The sequence below is a fragment of the Hypomesus nipponensis genome, chromosome 2 (assembly GCF_054491055.1).
Source record: "Hypomesus nipponensis isolate SF chromosome 2, ASM5449105v1, whole genome shotgun sequence".
In the NCBI taxonomy this organism is placed as follows: domain Eukaryota; kingdom Metazoa; phylum Chordata; class Actinopteri; order Osmeriformes; family Osmeridae; genus Hypomesus; species Hypomesus nipponensis.
In genome coordinates this window covers 14,983,710-15,007,474 of record NC_140362.1, presented here as the reverse complement: position 1 = coordinate 15,007,474, position 23,765 = coordinate 14,983,710, and the positions used below count along the sequence as shown (strand labels likewise).

The 23,765-nt window shown below is 53.0% G+C and overlaps 1 protein-coding gene across 4 annotated transcripts in view; it reads right to left on the bottom strand.

Annotated features, from left to right (window-relative positions):
- vps13b (vacuolar protein sorting 13 homolog B) overlaps nucleotides 1-23,765 on the bottom strand; it is a 226,534-nt gene that overhangs the window by 181,023 nt on the left and 21,746 nt on the right. For all 4 annotated transcript variants that reach the window (XM_084708357.1, XM_084708365.1, XM_084708349.1 and 1 more), the window contains 11 exons: nucleotides 17,373-17,540; nucleotides 16,465-16,646; nucleotides 16,084-16,255; nucleotides 11,783-12,054; nucleotides 8,572-8,667; nucleotides 7,321-7,443; nucleotides 6,863-7,000; nucleotides 5,558-5,645; nucleotides 2,768-2,965; nucleotides 2,224-2,393; nucleotides 1,661-1,861 (listed from right to left, as the gene is read on the bottom strand). In XM_084708357.1, the coding sequence (XP_084564483.1) occupies nucleotides 1,661-1,861; nucleotides 2,224-2,393; nucleotides 2,768-2,965; nucleotides 5,558-5,645; nucleotides 6,863-7,000; nucleotides 7,321-7,443; nucleotides 8,572-8,667; nucleotides 11,783-12,054; nucleotides 16,084-16,255; nucleotides 16,465-16,646; nucleotides 17,373-17,540 (1,808 nt within the window). The remainder of the gene's footprint in view (nucleotides 1-1,660; nucleotides 1,862-2,223; nucleotides 2,394-2,767; nucleotides 2,966-5,557; nucleotides 5,646-6,862; nucleotides 7,001-7,320; nucleotides 7,444-8,571; nucleotides 8,668-11,782; nucleotides 12,055-16,083; nucleotides 16,256-16,464; nucleotides 16,647-17,372; nucleotides 17,541-23,765) is intronic.

Sequence of the window (23,765 nt, the reverse complement as noted above, 5' to 3'; positions counted from 1 at the left end):
GAGGAGAGGAGAGGAGAGGAGAGGAGAGGAGAGGAGAGGAGAGGAGAGGAGAGGAGAGGAGAGGAGAGGAGAGGAGAGGAGAGAAAAGAAGAGGAGTTGGCACATTTTCACCGACAGCTTTCTCACTCACTCACTCATGCTCTCTCCCTCTCCCTCTCTCTCATTGTTATCTGGAGCCTAAACCTACTGTTTACACTTGATTAGGTCACACTGATAGCTCTGGCTAGATGGTGCTGACATGGACCTGAACAGCCACAGGAGTCTGACCTCTATCTGTTCAGCCCGGAAACAGTGACTGGCCTGGGCTGGGGGCTGGGGCCTGGGGCTGGGGCCTGGGGCTGGGGCCTGGGGCCTGGGTGGACGGGTGCCAGCCACCTACTGGCTGGAGGCTGAACCCCAGGTGACCCCGGGGGTGATAAAGCTCTGTCAGCGCGCCTGGTAAACATCCCAGCCCTGAGACAACAGCCAGGGCCAGGGCAGGACGAGACAGGCCTTGGCTGCCGTGCGAGGCTGGCAGGAGGATTACTGTCACTAACGACCTTTACGAGAGCCAGCAGCAGCAGTCTGGCCGGGGGGACGCGCGGCTTTCCAAAGGACAGCCAGCGGCTTCCTGTGGAAGCGACGCCGTCACCCGCACGCCTCAAACGTCAATTCACGCTCTGCTCTCCAGCGAAGGAAGGTATGAAGGTCAGAAGCTTTGACAAAGTTGCGAGTTGAGCGCTGGGGAGGACTTCTCCAGGAACAAGTGGGTACCAGATTCCTAGGCTGAGCTGAAGCAGGCTGGGGGATGTTGCTATTAGCCCGATATCAGATGCAGTTCCTGAATGGTAACGATGCGTGGTACACCGTCACTGCGGTGCACACGACAGCGCTGGGAAGCGGCACCTGCCTGTCTCTCTCTTTGTCTCTCTCTCTTTGTCTCTCTCTCTTTGTCTCTCTCTCTGTGTCTCTCTCTCTGTGTCTCTCTCTCTGTGTCTCTCTCTCTGTGTCTCTCTCTCTGTGTCTCTCTCTCTGTGTCTCTCTCTCTGTCTCTCTCTCTCTGTCTCTCTCTCTGTCTCTCTCTCTGTCTCTCTCTTTGTCTCTCTCTTTGTCTCTCTCTTTGTCTCTCTCTTTGTCTCTCTCTGTCTCCCTCTTTGTTTCCCTCTCGGTTTCTCACTCACTATTTTCTCAGTCCATTAAATTCATTTCAGGTTAGACAAACATCTCTTGAACAGAAATGTAGCAATAAACACTGAACGAATACAATGTTTCTCTCTCTGCCTCTCTCCGCCTGTGCCAAACTACACACCTGTCCTGTCAGGAGCTCGCTAAACCGCCCAAAAAAGAAAGGCCCAGAATGTTCTGAATGTTTCGAACGCAGCCGCATATTTCCATGACATCTATTTTGGGCGCGCAGGCTTAAGGAGGAGGAAGTGCTGCTTGTAAATACTCAAAGCTCTTGTTTATCACCTGCACGCCTTCTCCAGGTCATCCTACCGTATATGCATTAGCGGGACCATCCGTCTAGCTAACGACTCCCTAAGTAGGCCTTATCTGCAGGATGGATGTGGGGAGGGCTGTTTGAGGGTCTGGGACAGCCAGGTTCTCCACCAGGCAGCTGGGCCAGTCAGGGCTATCCAAACACACATACATACTCACACACACACACACACACACTCACCTTGAGGTAGCAGTGTGCGTAGCAGTGGTGCAGGAGGTTGTCTGAAGGCTGGCCCATGCTGCTGACGGTGCTGACCAGCTCTGGGCCATACATGGGGGCCGAGTGCTCCACGTTGACCCGGTCCAACTGGAAGCGCAGGGCCGGTAACGGTCTCACCGGCTGGAACGCCAGCACGCCCGCCGGCACCGGGCCTTGGGGAGACTGGGAGACAGACAGGGAGACAGACAGACAGACAGGGAGAGGGAGGGAGACAGACAGGGAGAGGGAGGGAGACAGACAGGGATAGGGAGGGAGACAGGGAGAGGGAGGGAGGGAGACGGAGAGGGAGGGAGACAGACAGGGAGAGGGAGGGAGGGAGACAGGGAGAGGAAGGGAGACAGGGAGAGGGAGGGAGAGAGAGAGAGAAAGAAAGAACATTATCATTTTACTATGAAAACTCTACATCCGAATTTGTTATGAAGTGGACGAACTGAATCTAGACAGGGAAATAAACGGAAGGTTTTAGGTTTTTGAGGGGACGGTCAGGGGTCAAAAGGTCAGGGTTCAGGGTTGCTCTGTGGTACCTTGTGCCCCAGGATGACGGGCATGAGCGTGTGCAGCAGGTTGAACTCCGCCATGGAGAAGGTGACTGTGACCTTCAGCAGTGTGAGACAGGTCACCCTGGAGGGGATGAACTCCTCCAACCTGGCAACCTCCTCCTGGCTGGGCGGCCCGCGGCTCTCCTCCACCACATCTGGTGGAATAACGAGACTTTAATAACAAGCAACACGCACACACCACACCTCCAACCAAACAGCAGGCTGACAGAGGAGCAGGAAGAGCGCACTGGGCTGACGGAAGGATCTAATTGGTCGATGTAACGCAGATGCCAAAATAATTGAAAGCAACGGATGTTATGATTTCGCAAAAAAACGCCGGGCCCATTTCTTCATTCATTAAACACACACGCTTCCTAGCCCCGTTGAGCTCTCTCTCGCAGCGAAAGGCTGACATCACCGAGAGAAACACCGATAACCGACATGTCTGACTTCATCCCGCGCTGGGCCCCTACAGGTCGCATGGAAACATGTGTGAGTGGAGGAGAGGACCGGAGAGGAGGTCTCCAACCTGGCTGTGGGCGGCTGTAGGGCTCGTACTCGTGGTCCATCCCACAGGTGACCATCTTGAGGAGGCGGTGCACGGCGCTGCTGTGGAGCCGCACGTCCAGCGGGCCCACCGCCAGCCTCTTCACCGACGTCTCCTGGGCTGGGGGGGGCACCGCCTCCTCCCTCGCCACCGCCGAGAAGTCCTGGGGACCGACACACACTGGGGGGACAGCCCCACGCACACACACACACACACACACACACACACACACACACACACACACACACACACACACACACACACACACACACACACACACACACACACACACACACACCAAAAGGGTCAGAAAGGTGCACAGTCGTGAGACGCTATTGATAGAGGCTCCCAAAAGCGGAGCGTGTGACAACCACCAATAGGGACGGACAGACAGACAGACAGACAGACAGACAGACAGACAGACAGACAGACAGACAGAGCAGACGCAGGGAGCGTCCAGAGCCTCGCTGGCTCCACGCTGATGATGATGGTGATGATGATGATGAGTATTCCAAATGTGTGCCGGGCCTCACAGCTGTCTGTCAGTTCCCCCCGCTGCTGTGACTCGGTCTGCTTTAAAAGCCACAGCTCCCCGGCAATAAAACTGAAGAAATTAAAAATGGAGGAGGGGTGAAAAGTGGTGGTGGTGGTGGAGGGGGGGACCTTGCCTTATAGCCATTACATACATTCCACCACACTGAGGAAGTCTGTTTCTCTCTCTGGGTTCACAGGGCCAGACCCCAAATTCCACGTTTTGGTCAATGAAGTGAAAGGGTAAAAGAGAGGGGGGGGGGGGGAAGGCAAATTCCTGTTTGATTTTTGGAGATTAAAAGTTTCACCGGACGATGTCACTTCCTGTAGCCACTCATGGCAGCGCCGGCTTAGTGGCTAATATCAACCATCTGGCTGCAGTTAAAACAAGGCCCTGGATGGAAGGAGGCCTGGAAGGAGCTGGGATTTAGAGAATTAGAAGCATCTCCATTTCTTGCCGCGTCCGCCGCGTCCTCTCTGACGCGATGAAGTCACACGGCGGGAGCGACTTCGGCCAGAGTTTTGAGTTACGTTTACCCAAAGTTTACGCTGGTCCTGTGGGCTGCGGCCACCAATTTGTTTGGTCGACACTGGATAGTCCCCCGTCCAGGGAGGTGACGGCTGACAGGGGAAGCATTCCGATTGGAGGGTGTAACTGGAGAAGCGCACGACTGACACTTATCCACCCGTCAGAAAATGGGTTTGACAGCTGAAGCTGACAGTATCAATGTTTTTTTTAATTTAGATGATTATCTGTGGCTGACAGCAGGAGGAAACAATAGAGCAGTCAGAGCGAGAGACACAGAGGAGGGGGGGAGGGGAGAGAGAGAGAGAGAGAGAGAGAGAGAGAGAGAGAGAGAGAGAGAGAGAGAGAGAGAGAGAGAGAGAGAGAGAGAGAGAGAGAGAGAGAGAGAGATGGAGAGAGACAAAAAGTCAGTCCGAGTAACCTCAGTTCTTTTAATAGCCACTCAGGTATATGACGTCTCTGTCTTTCCAAAGTGGACTGTTTGCCCCGTAGTTAGAGGGATGACCTTCTTGAGAGTCTGTCCTGACCAACAGCCCCACATTACTCAACGTTAGCCAGGCTGGAAGGACAACAATGGGCCCTAATCAGCCGAGAGCTCATAAGCTTTGTTTCACACAGTGACCACACATCTCCAGGGCTGGCTAATGATCAGCTGATGGGTGGCAAAAACCTATTCAACCAGGAAGCTAATATCACCTTGGCATATATTGACACGACCCTCTTTGACATGTGGCCACTAAATCTGCTGGTGTATCTTCACTCTGTCAACCAGGTTACATAGGAGTCAACGAGACCAGCTTCATTCAGCCCAACTGAAATAGTGACGTTCTCAAAACTGGAGATTGGATCCCATTCTATTTTTTTCGTCCTTGAAAAAGGGGGATTTTCAGGCCTGTTTCTCATGTTCAGCTCATGCGAACCGAGTCAGTCGAAAACCTTGGCTCTCCAATCGCTCGTCAGACGGCGGCAATCTGGAGCAGCTCTCTCGCAAACTCCACGCAACAATCTGACCTTTCCAGGCTCGTTGCCCGGGCCAAATATAACATTTCACCAGAAGTAGGGGAGCGTTCTTGATTGGTTAATGGGAGCCTCAGATCTCGGAGGCTAGGTAAACATTCCTTGGCCGCCGCTGCCGCGATGGAGGACGCGAGGAAGACCTCCAGTCTTTTCTTCTCTGGCAGGGAGAAGAGTGACACCTAATTAGCAGAGGAGGAAAAGGGTGGGGGGGAAGTTCACTTTCTCAAGAGCTACAGGTAAGAGAGACAAGGAGCGAGGGGGGGGGGGGGCAGAGGGGGTGAACGGAGGGGGGTGCAGCGTATCAACAAGCTGCGCGGGGAGAGGACCCTGGGGCTATGCGTCGGGGAGGACTAAACTAAACAGCGGTGACAGCTGGCCTCCAGGTAGGCGTGGGGTGAACCAGAGGACAGGGAGGTCAAGGACCAGGTGGTTATTTGGTTTTGGCCCCGCCTACGAGACAGGATCCTTAGTCACCACGGGGGCTTGTTTGACAAGAGAGAGAAAAGAGAGACATGGACTTTAAGAGACAGAAAGTGAGGGGGGAATGATGGACTTAGAAAAGAGAAAGAGAGAACGAAAGAGAGAGAGAGAGAGAGTGAGAGAGAGAGGAGGCCGAGAGAAAGATGGGGGCAGTGAAAAGAGAGAGAGGAGAGGGGGGTGTTGAGTAAACAGCTGGGTGGAGGATGGGGGGGCAGTACCTTTGCCTCTGTCGTTCTCCATTGTGTAGAGGTAATCCATGTAGAACGCCCCGAACCTCTGCATGCCCGCCAGCTCCGTGTAGGTCTCCTGTCAGACAGAGGGCAGCCGGGGTCAACGCATGGGGAGAGGGGGGAGAGGGGTGTGGGGGGCAGGGTGCAGGCCAGGCCCTCCGCCCTGGCTCGACCACAACCCTCTGCTGCACATCAGCGTCCTCGCGGGTTAATCAGTAATATCTAATAGAGCACTCTGACGGGAGTGGCCTGTTTGAGGATCAAAGCATCGACCTGCTCCTAAGTCCCGACTACCGATGAATAGGCAACCGAGCTCTATTGATAAATCGATGGACGGGAGGGAGGGAGATATATTGCTCCATGGCGGGGTCATTGGTGTTCCAGAGCAGAGCAAACACTGAGGCGGTAATAGGCAGTAAAGGAGCCATCAAGCCCGTTTGGTGATACCGGCTTCGGCTTGGCTAGATAACACAGCTCCTCTCTGGAGGGCTCGGGCCGCGGGGGCGAGTGGGAAAGCTTACGGAAGGTCACCTGACAGGTCATCCACCAGTCCGACGAGCACGCTTCTCCGCGGTTACCGATCATGATATGCTAGTGCTTGGTGGTAAAGAGGTGCTCACTGCAGGGGCAGTTTGTCCATTAGTTACACAGCTAGCCCAGAGACAGGCACTGGGTGTGGGCTTTATCTGTGCTAACACAACGTCTGCTGTCTTGTCGAAACCTGTGTCGGGGCTGACGCAGACAGGGGGAGAAGAAGAAAGTGTGTGTGTGTGTGTGTATGTGTGTGGGGGAAGGGGGTGCGTGTTCTGTGTGTTTGACCAGCCCAGACAGCGGAGTGCTGGCCTGGCCTTGCTGTGTGAACAGGTGGTTAGAGGTGGACCAATGAGAGGAGAGGAAACGCCCTAATCCTCCTCACTCGTGGGGGTTACCTCTGTGATTAACCTTCGTGACTGATTGGTTAACCGTGGTTAACCGTGGTCATTGGTGGGTTAAGATTGGTGATTAATAGGTTGACCTGCGACATCAAGGCGAGATACAGGCTCCATCCTTTAGCAAGTGTTCTCCAACTGTGACCATCAATAACTAATCAGCAAACTAAGCACATACTGAATCAGAATTAGCTTTATCCTCCTTGCAAGTTCACACAAACAATGAATTTACAGTGGCAGGAAGGTGCATACGATGAACATATACAAATCTTAAATATACAAATCTTAAACATATACAAATCTGTCAAAACTGAACTCAAAACAAAACTGAGCAGGGTCAGAATGAGGGCCGCGACCTGCTGACCTTGTGGTTGTTGGTGTCCAGGATGAACTCGGCTCTGACACCGTTGTTCTCCGGGCTGCGGTAGTCGAACAGGGAGTTGGTGAGGTAGGTCATGCCCTTACTGGTCAGCGTCTCCCCACAGCTAAAGAAGACTGCATCCTTCAGAGAGAGAGGACCGCACAGGGTTACACACACAAACACGTAAAAGCATACACACACACACACCCTGCTGAATGGTACATTAGAGGTCAAACAATCCATCAGCATGGCAGTTTAACAGGTGTGTGGGTGGAACAGCAAACATGGCCGACCACGACTACAACAGTAGCTGAACCACAGGTCCACACAACGTTTCCACCACATCTCCGCCCGGCTCAGAGACGGCGGTCAGAGCTGGGGTTCTCTGGAGAGCTTGTGGTAGGGAACCTGAGCTACACACACACTCGTGTACTGAACCGGAGAACCAGAACTGGTCTTACCTCCTCATCTCTGTTCATGTTCTCCTCAAAGTCCCGAACTCCCATGATGCCTTTCAGGCAAAGCGCCCGGCAGCCCACCACGCCGATCTGACAGTCGAAGAAGGACTCCCCCGTCATCAGCACCTGGGCGTGGGGAGGGAAAGGAGAGGCAGACCGAGGGAAGAGTTGAGAGGAGGAAGGAGAGATGGGCAGGTCAGAGGGGTGAGGGAGAGGGTACAGGGCTGCTGGGAACGCCAAGCAGGATTCCCATTCTGGATTCCTTAGCAAGTCTCTCAGTGCAGTGAATAGCAGGATATAATAGCATAGTATAACGTACCGTAGGCCTTTACCACTAGGTGTGGTTACTGTGACTTACAGTGGCTTCGCCTCGGTAGACAACTAAACCGAGGGCAATCTAATAAAACATTATGTTTCACCACACCATAATTACGAGCTCTGCTCTCCCCCTTTTACTGCCTTCCCCCAGCCTCCAGCCTCCCCCCAGCCTCTAGCCTCCCCCCTAGCCTTCCCCCAAGCCTCCAGCCTCTTCTTGGTCTATGTTCAGCGGCAGCCTCCACCTTCCAGCAGCAGAGGCATAAATTACAGAAATTGGAATTGGAAATGTCTCAAAGTTATCACATCTGCTAGAGTGCTTTGGTGAAGAAGGGAGGAAAAAAAAAAAGTTGTCGCTCGGACCAGGTAATCGGTATACCGGAGAATAGAGGTATAAAAATATTTGTATACCGAGGGGAGAGAGGGGGAACGAGAGGGGGGACAAGGGCCTGGATCTCCCCCCTGGCAGATTAGCGGGCTGGAGAGGCTTTATGGAGGTACCTGGGGAGGGAATTAAGACCCTTCCAACGTCCAGCAGAGAATAACACAGTAATAATACTGGGGTCGTAAATAGAGACAGATAGTTGAACTGTCGGAGCAATGAGGGATGTTATTAGGTCTGTTTTAGACATCCTCAACGGAGGCTGGGGCAGAAACGGAGGCTGGGCACAGACAGAGGCTGGGGGACAGACTGAAACAGAGGGTAAAGCCTGGGGAAGGGACCCAGGCAGGGACAGGGGCAGAGGCAGGGGAAGGGACAGAGGCAGGGACAGAGGCAGGGGAAGGAACAGAGGCAGGGACAGGGACAGAGGAAAGGAGAGAGGCAGGGGAAGGGACAGAGGCAGGGACAGGGACAGAGGCAGGGACAGGGACAGAGGCAGGGACAGAGGCAGGGGAAGGGACAGAGGCAGGGACGGTGGTGGCATGTTGGTGTCCTACCTCAATGGTGATCCCCTCGTGTTCCAGACAGAGGACCTCTCTGGACTTGATCTTCTGGGGACTGTAGTAGCTGCTCTCAGCCTGGGTCTCAGTCAGCTGGAGGACAAACAGAGGGAAGAAGAGAAGGACAGGCAGACGGAGGAAGAGACAAAAGGAAAAAGGAGAGTAAGATCCTGTTGACGTAAGGACAAGGAACACCAGAGACATTTTTCTTGTTGAAATACAGAACACGTGAAGTCACATGAAACAATAGGAAAAAAACTGGGACAGAGAGAGGTGGGCGTAGATCTGAAGAGGAAAGGTCAGCCCGGGAGCGATGGCTTTGTCTCCTGGGGCTCTGATGGGTCCAAAGTCTGAGGGCATACATCAAGCCTCTGACAGCCCCCTCTCATGTGTGGAGTGGAGAGGTCCTCAAATGGCAAATGGCAAATACACCCCCGTCTAAAACACACGCAGGTTAGCAATTAGCCGCTATTGATAGTGTCATGGAGAGGCATACATCAGGGCTCTCCAGCCAGAGAGGGAGGAGGGTGAGGTAGGTGAGAGAGCGGTGAGGAGGGGGGGCGGGCGGTATGGTTGTAAAGGCCAGGCCCTAGATCATACTGGACCAAAAGAAAGCTGAGCAGTCCTCCAGTGCAGCAGCCATCCAGTCCTTCAGATTAGCAGCCATCCAGTCCTCATCCAGTCCTCCAGTGCAGCAGTCACCCAGTCCTCCAGTGCAGCAGTCATCATGTCCTCCAGTGCAACAATAGCCCAGTCCTCAAGTGCAGCAGTCACCCAGTCCTCCAGTGCAGCAGTCATCCAGTCCTTCAGTGCGGCACCCATCCAGTCCTCCAGTGCAGCAGTCATCCAGTCCTCCAATGCAGCAGTCCTCCAGTGCAGCAGTCCTTCAGTCCTTCAGATTAGCAGTCCTCCATTCATCCAGTGTAGCAGTCCTCCAGTCCTTCAGATTAGCAGTCCTCCAGTCCTCCAGTGCGGCACCCATCCAGTCCTCCAGTGCAGCAGTCATCCAGTCCTCCAATGCAGCAGTCCTCCAGTGCAGCAGTCCTTCAGATTAGCAGTCCTCCATTCATCCAGATTAGCAGTCCTCCAGTCCTCCAGTGCAGCACCCATCCAGTCCTCCAGAGCAGTCCTCCAGTGCAGCAGTCCTCCATTCCTCCAGTGTAGCAGTCCTCCAGTCCTTCAGATTAGCAGGCCTCCAGTCCTCCAGTGCAGCTGTCCTCCAGTCCTTCAGATTAGCAGTCCTCCAGTCCTCCAGTGCAGCAGTCCTCCAGTCCTTCAGATTAGCAGGCCTCCAGTCCTCCAGTACAGCACCCATCCAGTCCTGCAGACCAGCAGTCCTCCAGAGCAGCATTCCTGTACTCTTCCACAGGAAGCAGGTGCAGCAGAAGGAGCAGCTGTGGCTTATTATCCAGCTGATGGAGCGGCCTCCTGCTTTCTCTCTCCTTCTCCCTTTCTCCATCCCTCCCTCGTCTTTTCCATCCCTCGCTCGGTCGGGTTAATCACGTGAGGCGTGCGTGGCCAGACCTCCCAGCAACCCTCGGGAGGACCAAGGCTTTGACGGAGCGATCCGTTTCAGTGCTGCGTCATTGCGGGCCTTTTGAAGACCAGCCCGTCAGACCCAGAGCTGTTAATGGCATATCCAGAGACAAAATGGCCACCGCTGGCACGGTCAGGTCTGTCGTGGTGTGATTCGCTAGCTTGCTAACGGTGCAAGGCCGACTGTACGCGGGCCTAAAACAACAGTGTGGCTCCAGAAGCCAGGACACTCTGGTGTTAGCTACCCCTGCGCTGCTACGCTAGCTACCTCCCCATTGTTTTGACGCATTGTGAGGCGCCGTCGTCCAACATAAACGAAATTATTCTTTATGAGGCCTATTGAAGTTTTCATAAATGGAAATGACTCAGAGTTCTATTCAACATGCTGTCTTTCATTTCCAGTTCCCAGAAATGAGGAGCAATGGAGAACCTAATGGAAAAACATTTGTTTTTGATGAGGAGAATCACAGAAAATATGAACACTCAATCGATGTTTGATTTGAATAATGTTGAGTTATTACTAGAGCCGATAGCGATCAAACAGCAGGGGGGGAAATATCTGGTCTTTAACTTCACCATATGTGTGCGAATACGTTTTTCAATTCATTGCCAGTTTTGGGGGAATGAAACAAATTCTATCATCAAAAGCGGTCACGTATCAGATCCTAAAATACATCTACGGTTTCACGTGAGGTTCGGAGGCAGGTTCATGCTGTTCAAAGAGAATCTCCTTCCAACTAAAGACTTCCTCTCTGAGAGGCGAGTTTAAAACGCCATGCCCTCAGCTGCCAGCAATTACTCCTGAGAAGAAGCAATTAATTGATTAAAAGAACTCAAACACTAAAGGCACAATTTAAACATTATTAGAAAAACGCTGGACTCCATTTGGCCTAAGATTTCTCTTGTGCATGCACGCACACAGACACACACACACACACACAGATGCTAATGCAGACATTTGATCTGAGGAGCTCAACTTGAGGGGAAACACAGATGAATTCCGACTATTCTCAGTGAGCCGGTAGGATTATAGCAGGGATCCTTTTCAGAGCAGTCATCATACCATGTATAATGTCTAAAACATTAGACCGCCCCGAGACGCCAGTTAGCAGCTAGGCTAGCCCGCCCGCCCATACTTCACACAAGCCAGTTAGCGGCTAGGCTAGCCCGCCCATACCGCACACAGACACATTAGCGGCTAGGCTAGCCTGCCCATACCGCACAGACCCGTTAGTGGCTACGCTAGCCTGCCCATCCACTTGTTAGCGGCTATGCTACCCCCCCCCCCCCATACTGCACACAGACACAGCAGGAGGGAAGCTCTCCAGGAGATCAGGCCAGGATTAGGACCCTCTACTCCCCACAACCATGGGCGTCTCTCCCGTCTCAAAGGCTAAATATTGTACAAACACAAAACCACTGTGAGAAAAAGGTGGAGGGTCCTGATGGCTTACATAACTATATCCTGTTTTAATGCCCAAAATTACATTATCTTAACAAATTCAAGGAGTTTGGTTACAAAATATTATACATTACACAGAACACCAAGATAATCTGACCCCCCACCTCCAGCACAAAACTTAATTTAAACATTTAACTCAAATAAAGATCTGATCTTGTAATAATGATGGTATTTAACCCATCCTGCATGCAGCCTATCCAGAACCAGTACCTTGAAGGTGAGGGAGGCCTTGGTGCAATAGAACCCAATGGAAACCACCGGGTCTTTAGGTGTTTGCTGCTGGGGGCTGCTGTGTCCTCCCCCCTCCTCCGTGGGGGCGTAGAAGCCCTCCTCGCCCTCCTCCTCCTCCCCAACGATGGCCGGGACGAAGGACCAGGCCCAGGACACCCAGCCCTGGTCGTCCTCCTCCCCAGGATGCATGTAGCCGTCTGGGCCGGGGTACTGGCCCTGCAGGCCCTGACTCTCCACGTCACCCTCCACACCTGCGGACAGAACCACGCACCACGGTTATGAGAGTGTGTGAAGCCTATTGAAACATGTCCATACCAAGTAGACCTACAGATGATAAAAGGATGAACACGGGTCACTGTGGTGGTTGTGTTCTTTTATTTATTTATTTTTGCACAGCTTTAACGTCCACCCCAGGATAAAACCCGACACATAAAAACACAAAAAGGAGTAGCCACGTTTCACATACAGCATCACCAAAAAATATACTTCTCCAAGCTCCTGTCGACATTCATTCGTTTGATCCAATATCTATCAGCAAACCCTCGAGGCAGCGCCGGTGACGGCCAATCACAGAACTTGGATTACAAAACATGTCAGTCAGGAACTATGACTTAATTAATTTGGCCTGTGTGCTGCGAGATGTTCTACACTAGCAGGTTGATTCAGCTGTCAACTCCGCACACAACAACCCTGCAGGCCACAACACTCCCACAGTAGCTGCCAACGCAACCAAACTGTGTTTTCTATTTCTTGTGGATGTGTGTGTCTGCATGTGTGCGAGTCAGGAAGTGGTTTTCTGATGTAGGCCGAGGATCTCAGTGTCACTGCCAGCATCACGTCAGGAGAGCCAGCAGCTCCCTGGTCCAGCTGGACCGGCAAGGACCAGAACCAGGACCGTGGATGAAACAACCACAGGACGACCGGACCACAAAACCATGACCACGGCACCAGAGCTGGGCCATAGCATAGTCTGGTGGTGTGGGGTGGGGAGGTTGTGGGGGTCAGAGTAGATACAAGCCTATACCAGGGGAGAAAGTCTAGGGGGGGTGAGTCTAAGCGGTGCGGGTCTGACCTCTGAACCCGTCCCATCGTGTCTGTTGCCCCTGCGCGGCGGGAGAGAGGAAGCTGATGTCAGTACACAGGAATGTGTAATCCCATTCCTCTCCGCGCGGCCCCCACCGCTTCCAGAGAAAACAATACCGTCCGTGAAGTCACAGCCGAGGAATCCCACAGGCTTAGGCGGCGAAAATTATGACATGTTTTAATTAAATCTTTCACTTGGAGTATTGGCAGTTGGAAATGTGCAGTGTTGTGGCTTTTCGTGTTTCTCTCTCTTTTTCTGTTTCTATCCCGCTGCCTCTCTCTCTCTCCCTGTCTATCTCTGTATCCCCCACCTCTCTGCCCTCCTCTTCGCTTCTCTTCTCTTTTTTGACACTGCGAAAGTCTTTGAGGTGTCAAGTCTGCACACTAAACCCTTTCTCATCCCAGCCTTGGCCGACGACTCCTACGTTTGAGTCTGTCAGACAAATCAAAATAAAGAGTAATTAAAAATCAAGTGATCAAAACTGCTCAGCTCGGCCGGCTTTGAAGTGATAATCCCTGAAACATTCCCAGAGACGGAGCTAAGAGACTCCACCGCCGCCGTGACCACCAGGTGTGAAAAATCTCCCCTTTTCCCCCCCCCCGTCAACACAATCAAAGCCTTTCTCTGTGCCTGTGATTGGATGACGCAGGTCCAGCTGACAGTGTGAGTGACGGCTCAGCGAGAAAGGGCTGGACGTCCCTGTTAGGATCAGGTAGAGTGACGACTGTGTGTGAGTGTGTGTGTGTGTGTGTGTGTGTGGAGGCAGTGCCCACTCAGGCCAGTAGATGTCCCTCCATGTTTATACTCGGAGGTGGACCTGTTACTTGACCCCTGAGCCTACGGCGCTATCTCACACTCTCACACACACACACACACACACGCACACGCACACCATCCTTTCATGTGATCCTGTGGCAGCTCGTCTGTGTGCTCAGCACATCGCACATGATCCTGTGCAACGCATCTCAACTTCAAAAACCTCCTTATTATACCTTTTCTGATACCGCTTCAATACACTTGTGTAGGGATGGAGATAATGTGTGTGATGTGTGAGATGTGTGTGTGTGTGGCTAGAAACTTCAGACTGTCGTTAGGTCCAGCTTAGCTTATAGGGTCATGATCACTGCGATACCATGATGCGGGTCCAATGTGAACTCCGTGACCCCGGCTCCTCACCTCAGTATCAGACAGACGTGGTTCAACTGGGCCGGGGCGACCCGCCCGTGAGAGGAACCACATGGGATTTATAACGCAGCCGCGCGATAGGCTGATAGCCCCTGGCCTTAAGGTGCGTCGGTTCCTTCCATGTGATAGGCCTTAGAGGGCAGCGGGAGTGGACTCTCTTTCAAAGTAAACACTGTCTCGCTCGCTCACACACACACACACACACACACACACTCGTCTGCCACACTTCAGCAGCTCCAGCCTGTGCTCTTAATTCCTCTCATACCTCCTCAAACTTTGGTCTCTCCGTGCCGTGACCGGCTGCTCCCTGCTAGCACGTTAGTCATCCAGATTTCCGACCGCCGACATTTTTACAGTGTTTTGCGAGACTTCAATGAATTTCATACCGGGAGAGAGGGAGGGAGAGAGAGAGCGAGAGAGAGAGAGAAAGGGAGAGAGAGACAGAGAAAAAGACAGAGAGAGAGAGAGAGAGAGAGAGAGAGAGAGAGAGAGAGAGAGAGAGAGAGAGAGAGAGAGAGCTCTGATTCCGCCTGATTGAAAGCTTGGGTTGGTGACACATTGTGTATCTAATGCGGTCCTGCTATTATGGATTAACAAGGCGTTGGTTCAGACCTGGAAGAAGGATTTAAACAAACACGCTGATTCGCATTCACACAAACACCGTAATGCACTTTTTCCAGCTCATTAGCTGGATAAGGAAAACACCTAAGGATGGGAAAAATTAATATTCCCTTTGAAAAAAGGTCTTAGAAGAACCGCATGTAATTAAAAGTCACGGCTTATTAATGTGGAGCGAGAGGATCCAGACTGAAGCCATTACTATGGGGTCTCTCACTACACACACACACACACACATAAACATGGATCCTAATAGTGTTCCAGTAGTGTCAGTTACTAAAGCAGGCCTCAGAAGGACACCCCCCCTCCCTTCCTTAACCACCCCCCCTCCACCCCCCCCCCCTCTTTCTAGAACCTACAGGATAACAGGATCTCCTGTCCTGACCAGAGCCCTCCTGTATATTTTAGCGATGGGATACTAATTCACCCTTGGAGGCTCCGCATAGCAGTAGCATGACACCGTGCGTGGACATCTGGCATTGGACACAGAGTGGAAGCTGTGCCAACTACCACTAAAGTTCCACACTCTGCTCTGCTCTGGGCGGGATGCCTGGCCCTGCGGGCCCTCCGCTGCCCACTTTCCCCAGCCGTAAATCGGGGCCTGTCGCTGGGCCTGATTGAGCCCGGCGCTCCCCTGAGTCCTAAATCCCATTGACTGAGAGGAGAGGAGCAGGGAGTTTGAACATGCATGCATGGATATTTGATGGGGGCACATTCTCATTAGAGTCCTCACCGGATAAGGGTGCGTGCGGCGTTGGGCTGAGGGCTGACCACATCGGCCAGGGTCTCAATCTGGCCGAGACACTTTGGCTACATTTCATCCCCCCTCTTTCCCCTTGCCTTCCCTTACTGTCATTGTGAAAAAACGATACAGTAGAAATGGCCAAAATATATATTAAAAATACAAATTAAAGAAAGATTCTGGGGCTGTGTTTGGTTTCTCCGATGCATCTCGTTTCCCAGGCTGCCTTGCAGATGGGGGAGGCCTAGCAACGAGAATCCCGCTCTGGCCCGTGCGTCTGCGTCGAGTTAAGCGGCGGCATGGCGCTTGTTTGTGGAACACGCGAGAGGAGCACGCATCATGGTCAAAGGCATGTTCAATGTTCCGTTAAAGAACAACATGCTGTGGGCTACCACAGAAGAGAAATGAGGAGAGGAAAACTCGGACTACAGAGAGAGACACACACACACAGAGAGAGAGAGAGACAGAGAGGGGGGAAGAGAGAGAGAGGGGGGGAAGAGAGAGAGAGAGAGAGAGAGAGAGAGAGAGAGAGAGAGAGAGAGAGACACTGCAGATAGAATCAGCGAAATTAGTTGAGAGCAGAGAGGATGTAGGGAAAGAGAGACAGGAGACAGTAACCCCACAAGGCCATGCCCTGACCCCGCCGCTCACCTGGCGTGCTGACGGCAGGCTCCCGGGCGTGGCCGGGCGCCTCCTCCTCGCCCTCCTTGTGGGCGCCGATCTCTCCGTAGTACAGAGCCAGCACCAGCTCCATGATGCGCAGGAACATGGGCAGCTGCTGGTCTGTGAGGGACAGCTTCAGGCTCTCCACCATGGTCTGGATCTGAGCATGTCACACACACACACACACACACACACAGAGAAAACACGCAAAAAACACACACAGCGAAAAGACACACACAACAAAAGAGTAAGAGTAAAAAATCTGCTTGTGTGTGTGTATGTGTATATATACGTATGCTTCTCAATTTGGTGTCAGGAGGTAGGGGGTAGGGGGTGTGGCTGCTCTGGTGCGACGCGGCGTCTCCTCACCTTGATGACGGCGGGGATCTTGGAGTTGATGTTGTCGTAGGTGAAGTGGAGGCGCGTCCTGAAGGAGCACTTGTAGAGCAGCGGGTCCTGGTAGAACTCAATCTTCCCACTGGCGTTCCTCTTGTCCAGACACACCGTGCAGTCAGAGAAGTGGATCACCTTCCTCAGGACCAGCTCAGGAGCTGGGGAGGGGCACAGAGGGGTGAGTTCACACACACACACACACACACACACATAAACAAGGGCACAAGCGCTAAATAAGCACCCGAGACATGTACAATTGATTTAGACAATACCTACTTTATTGAGACCTGTTCACACACGCACGCACGCACGCACGCACCACACAACCCCTGAGTGTGAGGGAGAGCGGAGACCAGGCGCGGGCAGTAAATCTCCATTATCAGTGAGGGTCCTTCAGGCAGAGGAAGCTGGTGGAGATGACGCTTCACAGACCCACTCCGTCAGCCAGACGGTCTCAAGTGCTCCTGCCCCAGCCCCAGCCTTGCTAAACTAACACACCCGCTCCACTCTCCCCCGGGGCCACAGCGGCGACCGCCAGGAGCTCCCCGCCTACGACGACTCCTCTCAATGACTGCTGACTGAAGCCCGTCAACACATGGTCTTACATCTGCACCCTGAGGACTAGGGGTGGATTCGTTTTACCTCCGAAGGTTTCCGTTTGCAGGGGCTTGATAAATCAAGCGCACCCCAAGTGCCTGACAGCGTTGGCTCGCCGTGTTCGACCCGTGGACCGCTAACCCCACCCCTGTGGAGCCCTCCGGCCTTGCCCTCTACACATCAAACGCACGTGGGCGATTCTAAAACGACGACGTCGCTCACCGAAGGGATGTCGACAAACACTGAACCCTCCCCCCCCCCCCCTCTGAGGAGCGTGTCTGTCTCACCGGCGATGTCCATGAAGGCCCGCTCCCAGAACTCGTCCACGGTGTAGCACTCGGCCGAGGTGATGTTGACGGAGAGGACGATGTCGTCCTCCACGTACTTCAGGATCAGGTTGTTGACCACGATGTTCACGTTGTTCACCACGCGCATGATCAGGCTCTGCACGTAACCTGGAGACAAACACACACACACACAGGGAGAGAGTTGAGGACAGTACAGTAAGTCAGTGTTAATAGGCTGGACGGTGACAGAGTATTTCAGAGCCGCGTTCCCAGAGAGCCCCGGGCTCAAGCTCGCTCACCCCCCCCACCCCCCAACCCCCCCCCCCCCCAACCCCCCCCCCGCCCACCGTGTCCTGGCGCACGCGTAAATTAAGGAGCCGAGCTGACATGTTATTCTTCGCCACGGTGCATCGCCTGGACGGTGGAGCAGCCAAACGAGCCACAAATCCCCGAGAAAACACGTCTGGCTCCTCACACCGGCCCGGACGACTGGGCCAGGATCCCGCCCCAGCACCGCCACAAATCTGGGCCGTATTTATGGACCTCTGGGGCTCAGGAGTCCTGTTTAACCAGAGCTCGGGTCGCCTGCCGCACCCCCCTAACACCTGGGGAGACCTGGCGTGTGCTCCCTTAAGACGCCTTACGCACGCACGCACGCCCCGCAAATACTCGTACACGACACGCTCTCCATCACTTCTTTACCCCCCAACATATTTACGCAGTCAGGGGTTCTGGATGCCATGGAAAAGAGAGAGAACAGAGAGAGACAGACCCATAAAGGGGAGAGAGATGTAAAAGTGTCGGGGGGGGGGGGGGCGGGGGCGGGAGAGAAGTGAAAGAAAGCAGTTAAGGGAGCGGCGAAAGAGAGAGGTGGCAGTTAAAGAGAGAGAGGGAGAAGTGAAAGAGAGAGAGGTATCGGCGAAAGAGTAAACGATCCAAAGAAAAGAGAGCAAGGGATGGAGAGAGAGAGCAAGGAAGCAGAGAGTCAGAGAGAGCAGATAAGGTTTCAGCAGAGCTGGGGGAGAGCTCCTGCCATGTTACCAGTCCCCACTAATGGCCCAACGACGCGCCGAAACAGAAGCTCCCCTGCAAAAACATACATGGTAAGGTCATTACTCAACAAAGTACGAAAGAACCTAAAATATTACAGACAGGGGAGTTTGGACCATAAAATATGAAAATATACAGCAGTAAATCCTCTGTAGCAGCGAGCCCATGGCATCATTCATTCCTCCCATGTGCAGTGAAACACAGCCTCTCAGAGTTAAACATATAAACCTTTAATGCTTTTCCCTGATTTTCCAACATAAATGTTTATCTTCCGGTATCTACATGTCTAGCACCGGGCCGCGACACGCAGGATAATTAGCAGGGGGCTAAACGGTAACGTTGATGAAAATATGACTTGTATGAATCAGTTAGCTGTTCTGGCGATCGCAGAGACGCAGGCTGGCCATGCGGTGAGAGGGTCTCTGCTGAGATGAAAGCCCAGAGCAGAGGGGAGTCGGGGAGAAACATGTCTGAAGGACGGTGACTTCTTTTCTGGGGAGTACTGTGTGTTCTGAAATGGGTTCTGGATGAATGAAACCAGGGTACTGGAGGTGTTATAACAGCGCCCTTCTGCATTCTTGTGTGTGGGAGAAGGAGGGGAGTGGGAGAAGGAGGGGAATGGGAGCGTATTTGTGCAAATGCAGTGCTTGTCTGCAAGCTTGTGTGCTTGGTGTGTGTGTGTGTCTGTAGTATGTGGCTGTATGTGTGTGTGGTGCTGGGGTCAGTCAGAAGGCTCACACCTGCAGACTGGGCAGTTAAACCAGTGCTTTGCCCCCTGCTATTACCCTTTCTGGATCTAATTTACCCATGTGGAGGCCCTCCCTCCCCCTCTCCCCTCACTCAACTCTCCTTATCCCTCTCTGCCTCTCCTCGTCCCCTCTCTGCCTCTCCTCGTCCCCCCTCTCTGCCTCTCCTCGTCCCCCCTCTCTGCCTCTCCTCGTCCCCCGTCTCTCTATCCCCCGTCTCTCTATCCCCCCTCTCTCTATCCCCTCTCTCTCTATCCCCCCTCTCTCTATCCCCCCTCTCTCTATCCCCCCTCTCTCTATCCCCCCTCTCTCTATCCCCTCTCTCTATCCCCCCTCTCTCTATCCCCCCCTCTCTCTATCCCCCCTCTCTCTATCCCCCCTCTCTCTATCCCCCCTCTCTCTATCCCCTCTCTCTCTATCCCCCCTCTCTCTATCCCCCCTCTCTCTATCCCCCCTCTCTCTATCCCCTCTCTCTATCCCCCCTCTCTCTATCCCCCCTCTCTCTATCCCCCCTCTCTCTATCCCCCCTCTCTCTATCCCCCCTCTCTCTATCCCCTCTCTCTATCCCCCCTCTCTCTATCCCCCCTCTCTCTATCCCCCCTCTCTCTATCCCCCCTCTCTCTATCCCCTCTCTCTCTATCCCCCCTCTCTCTATCCCCTCTCTCTCTATCCCCCTCTCTCTATCCCCTCTCTCTATCCCCCCTCTCTCTATCCCCCCTCTCTCTATCCCCCCTCTCTCTATCCCCCCTCTCTCTATCCCCTCTCTCTCTATCCCCCTCTCTCTATCCCCTCTCTCTATCCCCTCTCTCTCTATCCCCCCTCTCTCTATCCCCTCTCTCTCTATCCCCCTCTCTCTCTATCCCCCCTCTCTCTATCCCCTCTCTCTCTATCCCCCTCTCTCTCTATCCCCCCTCTCTATACCCTCTCTCTATACCCTCTCTCTCTATCCCCCCTCTCTATACCCTCTCTCTATCCCCTCTCTCTCTATCCCCCCTCTCTATACCCTCTCTCTATACCCTCTCTCTCTATACCCTCTCTCTATACCCTCTCTCTCTATCCCCCCTCTCTCTATACCCTCTCTCTCTATACCCTCTCTCTATACCCTCTCTCTCTATACCCCCTCTCTCTATACCCTCTCAGGCTCTCCCTCTCCTTATTCCACTGCCTCTCTCTCCATCTCTCTCAGTCTCCACTCTCCATATCCATATATCCCTCCCTCTCCCTCCTCTTCATCTCCTCCCTCTACCCCTCTACCTCACCCTCTCCTTCTTGCTGGGCTCGGTTCGACCCGGCCCGGCCCGGCCCACACCCGCCCCCACCCCCAGCGAGCCATCACTGCACTCTGAACTTCTGTAAACAGTTGACACAGCCAGCACCTGTGTCTGGGCCCACAGGGAAGGAGCCCACTTAAAACTGTTCAACCATAAAATGACTGGAAAAACCAACTGCTTTATGTGAGCTCAGACCAGGCCAAGTGGACTCCTCGGTGCAATACAGGAAAGAAACGCTATCCTGTCCATGTTCAACCCTCTCCTGGAGATGGAAAGTATTAGCAGACATTAGCCCTGGGCCAATTATTAGCTTGGCGAGAAGAAGATTGACAAGTCCATCAGACAATAAATATACTGTATGTTTGGGTTTTCACGCACGGCTTTTCCCAACGTGTAATAGCAGATGTTTTTAGCAGCATATGCCTTGTTAAAACAGTAATGCATGGCTACTGTGGCACAACTGGCTCTTTCAAGCCAACTGTAGAATTCCTAGAATGATAAAAATCCACTGTGTGTGTCGTCTGGGGGCAGGGTGGCACGGTGACCGAGCCTTCCACAAGACCAAACATGAGCTACGCTTCAACCCCATGGAGTTCGCCTGATTCCTTCAAGTTTGTGTGCTAGTTCAGTGCTAGTGTAGAAAGTCGCAGAGCTGAGCAGAATATGTCCGTCCTCGACAACAGAGTGTGCTCTCCCTGCTACAGTTGAACCAATGAAAGTCACCAAAGAGAGAACTACAAAACAAATCAAATGCACCTTAAAACGTTCTACATGCTAATCCATAATCGGACCAAACTTAAACCTTGTCTACAGCGAAAATAGGTATTTTTCCCCCTGGCTTCTACCTGGCCTGGCCTGTATAGAAATGGGCCAGAGCCCACCCTGGTACGGGCTGGGTCAGCAGCGGAGACAGCCCTGAGGTCCACCGGAGAGGGGGTTCTCCTGGTACAGTCCCAGCCCTCCCAGTAATACCAGCCTTCCCAGTAATACCAGCATTAGAGCTTCAAGCACAGCGCAGGAGCCCCCTTTACATCCAAATCAAGCAAATCTCCCATCACACGCAAGTGTGAACAAACACAAACAAATACACACACACACAGGGCCTAATCACCTCTCAGCATGGTAATGGCCTGTGCTACTGAGTCAGGTAGGTAGCCTTCCAGACAGCAGCTGTTCTGACAGATTCAGACCCAGCAGGTCGGGTTCTAAACACATGGAGCTGTGAGGAAGGTCGGGTACTGAGACGAACACAGGAACATGGTGTAAAGCTCTGAGGTGTGCTATACTCTGTGGTAAAGGTGTGACTGTATACACACACACACACACACACACACAGGGCTGGGTCACAATCTCCTCCTCAGTGGTCTAGTTCAATCATTGAGCAGCAATAAGTCACCGTGGAATACAGGAGAGTACAAAACAGTGAGTGTGTCACGGCGAAGGCTGGGCACCATGCAGTCACAGGCCTCCCACAAGGGACATGTGCCACCACAATGGTACAATGACTCAACGCGGAGAACATTCCGTATTCCACAGAAACATTCCATACTCTTTCATGAGCTTTCAACTCAATATTCTGAAGGACTGGAACAAACACGGGGCCCTTTCTTTCCCAGCGAACTTCAGTGGCTCTGGGACTCCACAGTAAACACACTTCAAACTGCTGTAATAAGTCCCAGGATAGCCCAAGGTGAGAGTGAGACAGGAGGGGGTGTGTGTGTGTGTGTGTGTGTGTGTGTGTCTACACGTTGACAAGCCTGGTGCTGCAGACCACAGGGGAGCAGAGAAACATGGGGAGGAGGGGGGAGGAGAGGAGGGGGGTAAATTCATGCAACATGGGAGAGCTTACAGCCAAATGGCTGTATAATTGTCGTCGGCGGTGGCAGCTTTGGAGTGCAGTGCTGTGTTTTGTTTGGGTCGTTTTGAAGCGGGCGGCAGCAGACGCAGTGCGGTGGCCGTCCACGTAGATGTGGGGGCTGGTGACGTGACAACGACACCGGAGAGACTGCTGTCCCTGCGTGCGTGTGTGTGTGTGTGTGTGTGTGTAGCGTGAATGTGCGTGTGTGTGAGAGAGAGAGAGCTTGTGTGTGTGAGCTTGTGTGTGTGTGTGTGTGTGTGCATGCGCACGTGTGTTCATGTGTGTGTGTGTGTCCAGCTCCTGTTCCCTCTCACGCAGTGTCTGTCTGTCCTAAGAGATGCTGCCATGCCCTGTGATGGAGCCTGGCACTGGGGCCCTGGGGGGGGAGAAGATGGCTCTGGATCTGTAGAGGCATGCTTGTGGTCTAGGGTTGGGGGGGGGGGGGTTGATGGAAAACAAGAGTCTCTCTGCCTCTGAAGAACAGAGAAGGATTAACTAAACCATCCAGGCTAAAACCAAAGAATGGAACGACTACACACAGAAATGCCTACTAAAATCATTACAGTACCTTTTGGAGGAATCGTATAAACAAACAAATGTTCTTTTAAAGTAAAACTGCTTTCTACTGCTAATAGGATTTATTTAAACAGAAGGATGAGGCAGAGGTACAACCAAAACAAGATTTTTTGGATCCTTCTTCCTGAAATACTGAGCTGAAGGTTCTGTGAAAGGTTAACTTACAGAACGAAAAGCTAACAAAACAACATTTCAAGGGCTGCAGTCTTTGCAGTGTAACATGACAAAATAGACACCTCGTTCATAAAGACCTTGTCTGAAGGCTGACTCATAGCAGGCTCCTCTTACCTTCATCACCTCCTCAGCAGGGTGTCTGTGTGTGTGTGTGTGTGTGTGTGTGTGTGGGGGGGGGGGGGGGGATTAGAACATAGACCCATTTCCTTTCTGCCAAACAGGGGACCTGACCCTGGCCCAGGCAGGAGCATGGAGCAGATCCACACATGGGTCAAATACTATTTCAAATACTTTCATAATACTTCACGGGTTTGTTTAAACTCTGCCTGAAGCTCTCTGTCCACCCGTCCCCTTTCGCCAGGCAGCCTCAATCTACCCCAGATGAAGCGAGGATGAGGGTATGGGCCTGGGGAGGTAAGGGGTGTTACCTGGGAGCAGGCTTGTTGGACGGGGTTTGGCTCGGAGGGTGGGGGCAGGTTGGTGGGGGTCAGGGGTAGTTCTAGGAAGGAAGTGGGCTGGGGCGGGCGAGGCACCCTGCTTGAACAGCTGGAGAGGGATATTATTGATATTATCTCATAAGTGAACATGTGGAACAGTATTCTCCCCAGACACAGAGCCAAGCCTGTGTTCATAGGTTCCCTGGGACCCTCTAGTTATGGCTGGGTGTTAAACTGGGACGAGCTCTTAAAAGCTTCCCCCCCCGCCCCCCTCCTCCCCC